General features: G+C 34.2%; 1 protein-coding gene across 1 annotated transcript; it reads right to left on the reverse strand.

Moving 5' to 3' along the window:
* Positions 1–415: 415 nt before the first annotated feature.
* On the reverse strand, positions 416–13228 carry LOC123556578 (early growth response protein 1-B-like). The gene is made up of 7 exons (XM_045347400.2): positions 12652–13228; positions 7704–8764; positions 7390–7489; positions 5683–5862; positions 2932–3041; positions 2239–2447; positions 416–690 (listed from the first exon to the last, which is right to left on the reverse strand). The coding sequence occupies exons 1-6, from the start codon at positions 12740–12742 to the stop codon at positions 2265–2267; spliced, it is 1725 nt and encodes a 574-aa protein (XP_045203335.2). The 5' UTR covers positions 12743–13228; the 3' UTR covers positions 416–690; positions 2239–2264.
* Between the last annotated feature and the right edge of the window lie 986 nt (positions 13229–14214).

Genomic DNA, 14214 nt, shown 5'->3' on the forward strand with positions numbered 1-14214 from the left:
CTCTTTAATTTATGAAACAAAATGTTATTTACGACCTTTGATCCTCTGGCTATGATATACTTTGTCTTCCGTTTCATTTTATTTTTGTTGACTTTAACATCCCGCCGAAACATTTATAAGTCATATTGAGGGTTGTCAACTTAAGCTGGTAGAGAAAACCGAAAGTGCCCGTCTGTTGATTATTGCAAGCACGTCGGTATGCTTGGGCAGAACCACTGACCTTTCGTAATCAAGCCTGATAGCTTCCTTAAAGAAATAAAAGAGTTCTGCTCCCGTAGTTAGGTTTCTAACCCTGTGAGCGAAAAGTGTTCAGCGATTCGAAGTTAAGGAACTGTAACAAGCAGGTCACGGAGCCATGTGAGTTTTTAAAGAAAGTAGTTTACACAGCTGGAATTATGTTAAGACACCAAGTACATTTCTTGTTTCAATTTTATTCATTATATCTAGCAGATGAGAGTATTTATTCATCATTGTGTTAACACATGAGCACAGTTTTGTTCAGCAAAACAGGTTTGTAATATTACAGAAGACATGTACAAGAAAAAATATTATTTGGTTAGCTTAGATCTGGTCCTCATTATTCATGTCTTTAAAGCAAAACTTAAACGTGTTTCCTGCAAAGTGTCGTGTGATCCACATTGAGTGACTGTATATGTACGGCTGTTGAAGTTTTGACGTAGCTGACAACATCTGAAATATACATAAAATCAAGATATTATCAAAACTGTCTCAAGTCTAAATAAACATCTTCCAGTTTTTTTTAATTTCATTTCAACACAAGCTAGATTTTAATTAAGTGAAATATAATTATCTCACAAGCAGTTGCCTTTAAAGCCGCTCTTATTAAAAAAAAACTCTGATATAAGCTACGATTTTATATCTATATAACAGCAATTTGTGATATGGGAGTTCTTTACTCGGCGGCTATTCAGATGTACAAGAGTCACCAGAGTCACCAAAGCCAACATGAAAGACAATGTTCGAAATCTATCTTTTATCATAGACGTCGGATGCTGCCAAACATGCAAAGATCTCCAAGAAATAAACTTGCTGACGAAATACGTACATCACCTTCAAAACAATTTGGTGCAAAAAACGGAAATCATGAAACATTAAGTAGTGTATTTGTACTTAATTTGCGTAACTTATGCTCCTTTTATTAAGGGTTTAATGGGCATTTCCAGTGTCCCCTATTGTTGATTTACAACAATACCTTTATATGACTTTAAAAGCATAAAGCCTTGATCAAGACCTCTTTCTCTTTATAGCCTTTGAATTAAACCTTTTATGTCGATAATATGCTATTTTATATATTCTGTTTTGCATTCGAGGGTATTTAATTCATATATTTAAAAGCTTATAACGGAAATAGCGCCAAAAGATAGAAATCGAATCCCATTTCAACAAGTATCTCTTAACTCTCATCTTCATCTCTTATTTCTCTCCATGGACAAAATGAGAAAGTAAATATTTTATGGCCGGGTATTAACTGTATATCACTGCACCTTGATACCACCCAGATTGAACAGGTGAATGGTGTGACAAGGGACTTTTTCACTTTCTTTATTTATTCTGTATCACCCCAAAGTTCAAACTCCCTTTTTGGTTTTATTGCTGCTCAGAGATGGTTTTTCAGATTATTAGATTAGCCCTTATTTAGTGGCAATTTGCTTAATGGATTGGGCGGTAAAGTCCATGCGCCTTCTTGTTTAGACTAAGTACCCTTCCATTCCACCTGCATTGTAGTTATACTTAAAAAAAGTTTATCGTAGGTTAAAACAGGTGTGTTCATACATGATAGTATCTTAAAATATAACCCCCAAAACACCGGACGGGTCGAGGACAAACTCTAGCTTTCTAGAGTACAAGCAGCGGAACTACCACTTTGTATTCACAACGATACTATATCTGCTATGTGTCGATCTTTCCATATGCTTTAATTTTCATAGAGAAGAAGAGAATACTATTTGTATCAACATATTTTGGAATGGTAGACGGTAGCACAATTGATAATGTTGTCAATGTTTTCATGGGCCATTGTTCTTTGTGGTATGTTTACACTCAAATTATAACACATCAACACATCATTGACAGCTTATTATGGGGCCATTTTTAAAGATATCAGTTAAAATCATATGCTTTAATGGTTTAACGAAATTTGTTTGCAATGTCACTTTTAATTTTTTTATTATTTGAGCATTTTTACATTACAACCAGGATTCAAATCAACCACATTACCTCTGTAATCTACATTATTGTCTAAGTCAGCATACAGATTTCTCAAATTCAGTTTGATCTATGTCACTAAATTTGAACTGTCGTTTATCATAGAATCTCAGTAAGACAGGGCTCTGGGGGTGGTAGCTCTTTAAGTGTATAAAATGTTGTCCTGGCTCAGTTGTGGTATGTCCACAATCTTCACACACGTACAGCTTTGCGCGTCTCTCCTGAAATAAATTTTAAAAAAATGCAGAATTGTAAAACAGGTAAAGGTGAAATTTCTCGTGGAATGAAATTATACAAAATGTATGTCAAATTACAAGATAGATTAAATTAAACGGTAACGAGTACTACTAAATGGAAAGAAAAGACTATCGTTAGAACTTGCGTGTTCCCCGACAAGTGTATGTCTCGAATTGTGCGTCATCACTACTTCTTAAAATGTACCAAAAGGAGCATAAATTCTCCAACAACTTAGTGAAGGGTTATTGCCCTTGCAGTCTGTTCTGCCGCTCATCACCATCTGTCATTTTGACATGTTTCTCTATATTTCCTTTGGCTGCTGAAAAGTCATTATCAGAACAAAACTTTTAATAGTAGTATAAAGGGAGATTATTTGGAAACTATTCTAGACAGTTTTTGTTCTTGAAATGTATATTATACAGTTTCGTGATAAGATATCAGTAGAAAAAACAGTTTAAGGCATCCTACCTTATATCCAAACTTGTACTCTGATCCATGGACCTTTTTACAATGCGACTCGAGAGAACACCTCTGGGTAAATGATTTACCACAACTATCACATTTGTATGGACGGACACCTGTAAAGTATAAATCAGTATTTTAACTTTTGTATAATAAATATATAACATTTAACCGGTTGTTTGACGAATGATAAAGAAAAACAAGACGTTTGAAGAGAGTTTATATATCATGTTGTTTATGTATATGTCAGTATTTTTATTATGAACAAAAACTAGGAGTTAAAGAAAAGCCAGAATATCACCAACCAAACGTATCAGCGCTGAAATGTCGATATGGGTGGTAACATGTATATAAGCATTTCTGTAGAAAGGATTCTACTTCTAGGTCAAGACCAGTCTTAATTTTGTGAGTTACATTGATGTAAATTACATGCAGAGTAATATGCTGCACTGTTATATTGCACCTGCGTGGTGACATTCTCTTGGCTGTTGGTTTTTTTTCACAATTGGAAGTAAACCACACCTTTCTGACCTCAACAACAAAGTCGCTTTAATTTTGTCAAATCTAAAGTGTCACAAGTACGTGCGTGACGGTAACTTTGTATCCAGTAGTCTGACAATAACTAATACAAATACAAATACATGGCATTTATATAGCGCAAAAATTATAAAATATTCTTTTGCGCTTTACAATTACATAACACACATTTAACATATATACACACAAAATATGAACAGGATTCTAGAACTTAGATTTAAAGATTTGGACATGTATAAATACTACTTTACACCACTTCTGATATTTTGTATTTTAACAAGACAACACTCATTGTTCATTAAACTGCCTAAATAAATGTGTTATCAGTTTTGTACTAAAGCTGGCTTCAGACTGAATGTTTTTCAGATAGCTAGGCAGATCGTTCCACCATTTGGGACCAACGACTGCCATAGATCTGTTTGCTAATTTTGTTCGCCGTCTAGGGATGTTTAAGTTAGTGTCACTTTGTGAGCGAAGTCTGTATCGTTGTCGAGTAGGTACAAACATTTCCCTCAGATATACTGGAGCTGTACCATTGATGACACGGAAGACTATTACGAAAACTTTGAACATGACTCTAGCCTTAACCGGAAGCCAGTGTAATTCTTTCAGAAGTTCGGTACTTGGTTTTTCATAGGAAGCATTCTTGACTACTCTAGCGGCATGATTTTGGACTCGCTGTAGTTTATTGATTTGGTAGGCTGGAATTTCTGTAAATAAACTGTTGCAGAAGTCAATGTGAGAATGAACCAATCCATGCACTAATGATTCAGTTGACTTTTGTGTGAGATGGTTCCGTATAGCCCTAAGGTTTCATAACTGCACATGAGCTATCTGACACTTTTTCTGAATGTGATGGTCAAAGTTGAGTGTATTAGTCATAGTTACACCTAGGTCTCTGACATGATCGACGCATTTTACGTCACACCCACCAACGTTTACACTTGTGATGTTCAATTTCGCTAACTGTTGTCTTGTTCCATACATAATAATTTCAGTTTTAGACTGATTCATTTTCAGTTTGAAGGTTGTCATCCATTTTATGATTTCAACTGTCGAGTTGTTGAAGAACAGTTGTCTCATTTTGAGAATTTCCCGCTTGAATTTTTAACGCAATCTTGTGGTCGTCCGCGTATCCATAGAGATCAGCTGGATATTTCTGCACCACTCGGTTGAGCGCCGATATATACAGGGTAAAGATCACTGGCCCGGCACAAGAACCCTGCGGGACACCAAACCTCAGTGGCTCCGTGTCAGATGCTGACTGTTCGACTAAAACTTTCATTGTTCTGTTCGTGAGATAAGATTCTATCCATTTCAAGGGAGGGCTATGTATACCAAAGTCATCTTGAAGAATCTGAATCAGTATCGGTATATCGATGGTATCGAACGCTGCACTCAAGTCGATCATGACCACGATTGTTATTTGATTTTCATCTATGGTTTCCAAAAGATCATTATACATCTTGACCATTGCTGTTTCAACCCCATGATATTTTCTATAGGCACTTTGGTAAGCTGGGAGGAGATTGTTAGCTTCAATAGGCTTGTTGATTTGATTTAGTGCAGCTTTTTCAAGAATTTTGGAGAGGAATGTTAAATTTGACACTGGGCGATGGTTTTGCAGTTCAAGTGGGAGACCTTTCTTCTTCAACAAAGGTTTTATCACAGCACTTTTCCATTATATAACTCATATATACCATATTGCATCCGTGTTTAAATGAAACTGTCGCATAGGTACATTGGCATTTAGTGATGTAAAATAACTGTCTCAAGTTTCCTTTTCCTTACGGAAAGTTTTTCACTTTCCTACTAAATTTTGTAATTGAATATTGAAAATTCTAAAAAATATGAATTTATAATATTGTGGAGCATATGCTCTATGTTGCAAGTGTTTTGACTTTAATTTCCCAACCAAACAATACAATACAATAGCAGACTTTATTTTATGAGAGGCAATGCAATGCACACCACCCTTCACGCCTCCAAGCTTCACAAATCTAAGACGTACAACATGGTATATATAGTCAATTTCAATAGGAAATTTTATGTTTATAATAAAAAATATTTGTATCTTTTTAGAATCCATAAAATTAAGCGTTAAAACTTGGAGTAGAACTATGCTTTGGTAAGTAGATCAACCAAAAACAGTTACTTTATGCGTAAAGCTCTGAAGCATTTAGTATCACCAAACAATGGAAAATGCAGAAACAAACTAACCAGTATGCGTTCTTGTGTGTCTTTTGAGATCAAAAGTGTCGTTGAAACCTTTACCACAGAATGTACATAGATACCGCTTCACATCACTGTGACATTTTAAATGGCGGTTCAGCAGACGCTGCAAATGGAAGGATTTCTGACAAATTTTGCAGATGAATCGATCTTCTTCTGTCTGAAATACTAAAATACAAAAAGTGTGATTAGAGTTTGGTGTTTAATTTACTGTTAACTGTGCTAATGTCAATTGACTCATTTTAGTGATAAATCTTTTGCAGAGTTTTCATATACAACAGGCTATACAATTACACTTATATAGATGTAGATGTAAAACATCACTTGTTTACATGTCATTAAAGTCAGATTAATTAACCGTTTTACTTTGTTACTAGTTTTATTTTTTAATTTATGGGTGCGTAGAAAGTCCTTTGAAATAACATCTTCTTTAGTCTAGTGAACATGAATGCGGGTAGTAATTGAAAGTAAAGTATTTCTTCGTTGCAAATGACAGTGATGTAAAATAAAGGCCTTTGTTATTCGTATTTTGAAAAAGAGATATATTCTTCGCTGAATTTTACCATAAATACTAGTAGCCAATTAACCAAACAGGTTTTTAGATAAATAGTTTGTGTCTTTAAAGAAGCAACGTTTTTCATAGAAAATCAATTAAGAAAAATTGACCTTATGGAAAAATACGTCGTTGATAAATTAAACCATGTTTGTTTAGTTCTGCTCATTGTTTTCTCGTTTAGGGCAAACCCATTATTTTAACTGGGGACCATACGCCGCTTTTCATGGAATTACACACTAGTGTAACATTGAAGGTCCCATGTGCACCGCCGTATGAACACATCTGCGGATGTCTCTAAATAGTTTTTTTGTACTTTTAGCATGTGTAAATGATGAGTTCTGCTCAACCCGGGGCTGGAGGGCGTGGACGGTAGCATGCATTTCCACTACCGTCCATGAACAGGCTCAATCAAACCGAGCCTGCAACATTTTCGTTTTTGTTGTGTTGAGCGACCTGTGGAGTTTCCACTTTTTCTATTTTAAAATATACACGTAATTAATAGGCACCACATCGCAACCCATGAAAGAATTTACCAAGTGTAATATAAAACAGAAAATTGAACGCGTGGCAAAATTGTTTGTGCTGTCTCATTACGTTGCATGGGATCTACCTAGAAAACCATTAAGGAAAACATATACACACGCATATATAAAGATACACTATATCGATGAGTTACTGCAAAAAGGTACCAAGTACTGATAGTTAAAGTAGGTTATAGTACCTTTTTTGCATTAACCCCTCGATCTGTATGTTAGTCTTGAAGCTATTTATGCAACGGTCTATAGAATTCGATTTTACGAAGAAATTCGTATCTGTCTACAATTTATTAACGCAAACGAGCAGTTGACGTATTTGGGTAAGGCTGCGTCTTTTCATTATTTTTTCAGTGTCATTTTTAACGATCTTTGTACAATTAGTGGCATTTTATTGCATTACGTTTTATATAAAGAATGACAAAATGTAGATAATTACTCGAGTAGTAAAAGTGAATGCTGTTCTGCAAAAGTATGTCCAGGAAACTGTTGAGAGCTAGCATTGCAACGTGATTGTTTCATATCATATGCATTGATGCGAAATACTGGTAAAGTTTTACACTATATTATTCAAAACAAAATATGATAAGAATGTTTGATATTTACCGAGTGGACCATATCTTGATTCTGTTTGGGTTTGAGACAGCAAGGGATTTTTAATTCCATAACCACCATTTACAAGCTCAACTCCTTTTACAATAGGCGACTGCAAATGTAAAATATTAGCAAAGGTTGCAAACAATGCAGTAGCAGATGACTAATAAAAATATCGCTTTCTTATTTTATACATAACATGTGCTTACATTTAAAAGCATTTTAAGGACCATCACAGTTTTATTGACACATGTAAACAATGTGTGAGCATACATTGAATATGGATACTGCAATGTAAGTCAATATAAAGTATATTTACAACTTACCCGAATCATTGAATTAGGTTCTGTTGTTTTCTTCAGCCACTGTAAAGTATGTGTCGAGTTAGCCGGTATATTGTTACCGATAGTATTTGAGTCTTGTTTGTTTATTCTGTCATCCATGTGTTTATTTGGATCTAACTGTGATGTTACGATTGGCGAACTCATTGTAGCCATTTGAGGAACAGGTCTCCAAATATGGGGGTAAATAGTTTGCTGTTGGTGTGAAATGTTCTGTCGTGTCTGGGTCAAACATCTGTATGGTTGAAATGGTGGCAGTGTTGCTGCCATTGTTATTGACGTTTCTTCAGAATGATTGTTTCTGTGTGGTGTTGTTTCTCGAGCACTATAATTGCCGTCAGCCATCGGCCTAGATGACGTTAAATTCGGCAACTTAGTGTTTCTTTCATACATTTCTATTCTGCTGAATGCTGGCGCCGAATTATCAGGCACAATTTCTGATTTATTTTCATCTGTTAAAACACTATTGCTGCTGTCTGGTGACTCTGCATAAAACCTTTTTCTAGAATACGTAGGTGAAATAGAAAAGGAGCATGTAGAATCTTTTGTAGTGGTGGCATGTGTTGAACATACACTCGGTAACCTTGGCGACACGTTTGACAAACTGGATAATGGTGAATCGGGAGATGCAAGTTCATTTTGGCGAAAAGGGAACGACGAAATTGGTGACAAAGTAAGTGGATTGGCAAGTGAATAAAATAATGAACCCAATGTATTACTTGTTACTTCAGTTTTTGATGAGGACGTTGAAACAGGGTTAAAATCTATTGATCTAGCTACACGTTTTGAAGGTAATGTTTCTTGATCGTTCCCATTGTCAAATGTTAAACTATCTCTCTTTGGTTTTTTCAGTAAGTGTGCTGCTTTGTTTCCTTGGCGTGCTTCATTTATGTCGCTTATTTGTATTTCTTTGTTTTTTATCAGTGGAAGATAAAATTTTCTGTGCTTTTGTGTTTTATCAATATCTCCATCAACTTCGTCGTATATATCAGTAACATCTGTCTCCTTCGCAGGGATTGGAGAACAGTTCCTTTTCACGACAGTATCTGAAATATAAAAATGGTAATGAAAATATAGATTTTTTGGGGTTCTTTTTACATTTTAAAACTGTAATTCGACTATAATTCAAAAAGATACAACTGCTTCAATTTACCAAAATATACGAAATCAAAGTTCTGATTGTTTACACAAGGTGACAATCAGTTCCGCAGTGAATAGTCATTTCGGATTCAAAAGCTTTAATGGTCGTGTTCACGTGAATCTGTAATATACTGACATAATGTGTAAGACTGAAATTGTAAGAGTTACACAGTATGTGACATTAGCCTTTGGCAACTTAAACAATTCTGAGTCAAAAAGTAGCTTTCTGCCTGTTTTATTATGAGACAATACATATATGTATATAAAGCCTACGAAAATACCTAAAGATTCTATCCAGTTATTCGTGTTATACTGTTTTACCTTTCTGTAGTATGTATACAACTAGTACTATTCTGATAACTTTAACATTTTACAAAGTTTTGATGTCCTAGCTGTTTAAGTTGTAAAGGAAGTTAAATGAATTGTGTGGCAATCAGATAAACTCTCACATCTTTATGTAAATCCGTAATTAGACATTCTGTATCTGCTAAATATCTGCGACAAATCGGAAACCTATCATTCAAATATTGTATTACAGAAAATATAAATAAAAAAAGTTATATTTTCCAAAACTATGATAATACATTTCTTAGCGTAATATAAGGGTAACTGCAATGAAATATATTTGTAATATTCATATTTATAAAAAGATATTTTCCTGAAAGTCTGTGGACAATTTTCGTCAAAAGAAAGTTAATGTACTGTTGTCTTGCTGAGCAAAGGTTGCTAGGTATTAAAATACTGGCATTCATGGCAGAAGCAAATTGGTGATATAATTTCCAAACCCATGTACAAGTTTAGTTTATTTTATTATTCTATCATCCGGGAAATATTACGTATCCGTTTCTTGATTGTCGTATCATATGAATCATGTACAGATGCCTTGTACTTGCAGATAGTGTGCTTTAATAACTGTCTTTCTGTGGTGCTCTTTTTTTTTTACTATCAGGTACGCCATTCTATCGACAATTATTACTGTATGTCAGATTTTGCAGATCTTAGTACATTATATCATAGTCGAACAATCAAGAGATAACTGATACTTCCATTATGCTGTTTTTGTAAATTATATGGAAGCCTCTTTTTCTCTAGATGATTCACATTATCTCCTTAATTGTCTATCTGATATGCTCATTTTCGAAATTTGATACAATAAACTGTTCCCTCTTTGCAACGGATTCTGGATCTAAATAAATTCATATGGTTTAAGAGAGATCGCATTGCATTTAAGAAATTGAACACGAATGATACCGCATAATGTACACGAGATATGATGTCGGTGCCGACCGCGAATGATAATGACCGATGCTATTCGATTATCATGTGTCGTAATAGCCAGTGTTTCCGTTATGTCAGTAACTTTTTGTAATAAATTGTTCAATTCATTCATCACGGTCATACACGCTCCATCACACTTTGTTAAACGATACGACGGTAATGGTTACGCTACGCTATCAGTTATGTTAATTTCGAAGTTAAAGTTTCTTCAAAGTTCTTATATACTTTCTTTTTATAGTTTATTTAAATAACCAACTGTATTTATGCCAAAACTAACAAAAGCTAAAGAAATTAAAGGCTCGAGTTCCGCTATATTTTTTGTTTTATTTAAATATATACGAAAGGTTAACAGACCTTGATGATGACATTAGCCTACGGGTGATTCAATTGTCTTTTAGAATGGACGGGGCTAATTGAATTAGAAATGAAGAATTTTTCACTTAGATCAAATTCTGACAAACTATGATTAATCACGAACGTTTAATGGTGTCGCAGACAGCCGTGGAGCAGATTTTGATCAGTATTAATTTCCTGTTATCTTGAATTAGTTTCCTGTTATCATGAAAAATAATGTGAGTAAGTACGCGTTAAGAAAATATAAGACATTTTTATCTAATTCTAATGCATGTGACCATGTATTAAATGAATCAAATTAAATTAAGGGACATTTGTATAGGATTTTCTTTACAACTACTCTTCCTTCGCAGATGTTGCGTCCAACTCGGTAAATTTGATTTACTGCTGACTCGGCATTTAAACGATAGAAATAAAAGTGTATGTTTGCATATTTCTATATTACTTAATACATCTTTTTGTGAAATATGTCATCGATACGGTTGTTTATCAGGAAAATATTGTTTATTTTCATCCGGTATATCAGTCATTCGAAGCTATTCATTGAATAAATAATACGTTTGCAATACCGTCACCGCATCCTGCACAATTATTGTACAGTATATAAATCGGACCTCTAATATACAGATACGTATGGCGTCGAAGATATCAAAGGTCCAGAAAAAATACAACAATTTACTATCCAGCACTTTCAAAGCTATTTCAGATATATATATAACTTGCACCACGTGTATTTCTGCAAAATAATTGTACTGTTTAATGAATTCCTTGTACAAATTGCAGATGTTAGGTCACAAGCGAAGTCAGCAACGAAGTTTCATTATTGAATTTTATTACGCATTTCAGTTATAATATAAAGCTCTTGTTAGCACAGCATCGTAAGGCCTCTCTGCCTATTCTGAATGCCGTTTCTTGTAATTTCTTCTTTCTTTGAACAATACATACGTATTATATTCCGAACGATATTTATTTAATTCCAAATGCATTGTTAAATCTGCCTTAAATATCTTTATCTAAACCACAATCTCTCAAGACTATCACATTTCGCAGTGTCCTAATGTCATTACATCTTCAGTTAAATGGAGTCAATTTTGGCGACTTTGATACTGTACATACTTTGATGCATCCTTCTATCATACAGGACTGATATAGATATTTCAAAATGACACCACTGCATAAGTCGTTAGATCATGGTCTTGATTCATGGTTTTATTTTTTTCTGCTTTGGGCTAGAACAATGTTATTTTAATAAAACATTCAACGTTTGTTCTTTTTTCTTCAGAAAACATGTACCGTATGTTGTTCGATTCTCTTTTACACAGATATTAACTGATAGCAGACTGTTGCCCGGGTAGGACAGTTACTATAATCGATAAAATTTGATAGGAATGACAACATTAGCGATCACATATACAAGATTTTTGGCTTTTGAAATGCATTAACATCTACATTTTCAAATGATACTCCTTAATAAGAATTCTCCAGAGCATGATTTATTTATCTTATGACTTGTCATTTAAATATCATTTGTCTCTGCCTGCATACTATAGTAGACCTGTGTCACATAATCTTAATTGACGTTATTAATAATTAATAGGGTTTTTCTAAAAGAATTTAGAATTTATAGATTCCTCCATCCATATATTACTTTAAACGCTTCGTCATCTCAGAAATTAGTGTAGCACTTTTGAATTCAACCGCAATATATGATATACAACCTCGAACTTTCAATACTCTGTTAAACCACAGAAGCGTCGTGCTAACTCCATCATTCAAAAATATCTAATTATGCTCGCAACACATCATCAGATATACATAAACCTGTTCCATCAACTATCCCGCCTTTGCCCATGTTCAGACAGTACTACTACACTTATATTTTACGCGCCTCCCATCCGCAAAACGTATTCCTAACTATAACCCAATCTTACAATCCCTTTAACATATTTCCAATAACACTAAATCAACCGCTCCCTTAAACCGGTATTCCTAACCATAACCCAATCTTACAATTCCTTTAGTATATTTCCAATAGCATTAAATCAACCGCTCCCTTAAACCGGTACCTTTGCATATTCAATTCTAACTGATCCATTAACCTGATTTACAACTCTATCATTCCTGTGTTTACCGCAGTAAGATTAATTTAATTTAAACAAACCTTCAACATCCGTCTGCTTTCTATCCCGTCGTATTTCAGAGTACCGGCGATCTTTTCCATATTTTCTTCCAGCAAGGAATGACTTCGGCATTGTATGAAACTTGTCTTCTTCCAATCCTGGACAGAAGCTGTTAAACACTACTTTGTGTTCGTCTACATAAAACGATATTAGAATTTTATTTTTATCAACACTGCAGGTTAAAATTCCATGCACGGTAATTTTCTAGAAGTGTAATAGTAAGTCTCACTCCGACCACTACTTGAAAAAAGTATGTAGCAGCTATTTCAAGTTCTTCTTCCCGCAATACAGAAAATGTAGATGATATAAATATTTTTAAAAATTGTTACTAAAGGAATACCTGTGCACGCAACGTAATAAAATAGTATTAGAATTTTCTTTTCATTGACACTACAATCTAAAATTCCGAGCACTGTAATTTTTTCAAAATTGTAGTTGTAAGTCCCACTCAAAACACTATTTAAAAAAGGTAGGTGACAAGTATTTCAAGTTCTTCTTCACACAGGACAGAAGACGCAACTGGTGTAAATTTAAAAATCGTAACTATAGGGATACCTTTGCATGCAACATTAAACCGCTATACCGTATTACTATAACGGGCTGAATTTACTGTTTTTCTGCTCAACTACCCGTAACAATAACCACCCAATACGTGTGGTTAATACACACACTGACTCCTCATGATCCGCCCCGTTACCCAGGTAACGGTTACATTCAAGTAAGACACCGTATAATTCGCTACTTTTTCATAAATAGCTATCTTAAGATGGTGAACGGTAGTATTTCAGTATAACGTTGATGAAGTGAACTTGCAATGAAATGTTTTCATAAATTCTTTTTTTACTGCTCATTTTGGGAATAAACAGCAATTATGACATAACATAACTGTAAAGATTAATTGTTCTAGTACATGTAGATTTTTTCTAAACCTACTTTGTAAAGAAGCAAGTCGCCAATACATCAGCCCACGTAAAATAAGCAGTGCTATAAAATGTATACAAATGCACACTCACTAAGCACGCCTATTCATAAGCTCAAATGAAAATAATTTTATTAACTTTATGTTTCTTTACAATCATATTTTGCCGGATACACAAATAATGCTCTTTTATCCAATATCATGTGGCCAACATGAGAGAAGAAATACTTCAAATACCCTAAGCTGAAATAGAAAGAAAACACAGGTTTAACAAAGATAACAAATCAGACCTCTTCTAAGGATCATGTCCATTATAGTCCCATAGATCACTGACTGTAACCCTAGATGATCATCTTTAGTAAACAAACTTTTCTTCCTCCTTGCATTCTTTTTGCATACTTGGACGCATTTGTAAAACCGAAGATGAACAATGTGATGTAAACATTGATATTCTTGTTCAGATGTACAGTCCAATTACTCTTTTGTATTAGTTACAGTGTTTATAAATAATTTACTTTAAAACATGAAATGTTGTCATAATCTTATCTATCAGAGAAATATAGAAAGACGTAATCAGATATTAATTGAAATGTACGTATACAGTAAATCTAACGAAAAAGGAAGT

Source organism: Mercenaria mercenaria, chromosome 5 (genome assembly GCF_021730395.1).
Source record: "Mercenaria mercenaria strain notata chromosome 5, MADL_Memer_1, whole genome shotgun sequence".
Lineage (NCBI taxonomy): Eukaryota > Metazoa > Mollusca > Bivalvia > Venerida > Veneridae > Mercenaria > Mercenaria mercenaria.

Coding starts and splice junctions, on each gene's coding strand:
- LOC123556578 (XM_045347400.2), bottom strand. CDS start 12,742: ATGCCGAAGTCATTCCTTGCTGGAAGAAAATATGGAAAAGATCGCCGG. Junction 7,490..7,703: donor AACCTAATTCAATGATTCGG/GTAAGTTGTAAA, acceptor TTACATTTGCAG/TCGCCTATTGTAAAAGGAGT. Junction 3,042..5,682: donor ACACACAAGAACGCATACTG/GTTAGTTTGTTT, acceptor TATACTTTACAG/GTGTCCGTCCATACAAATGT.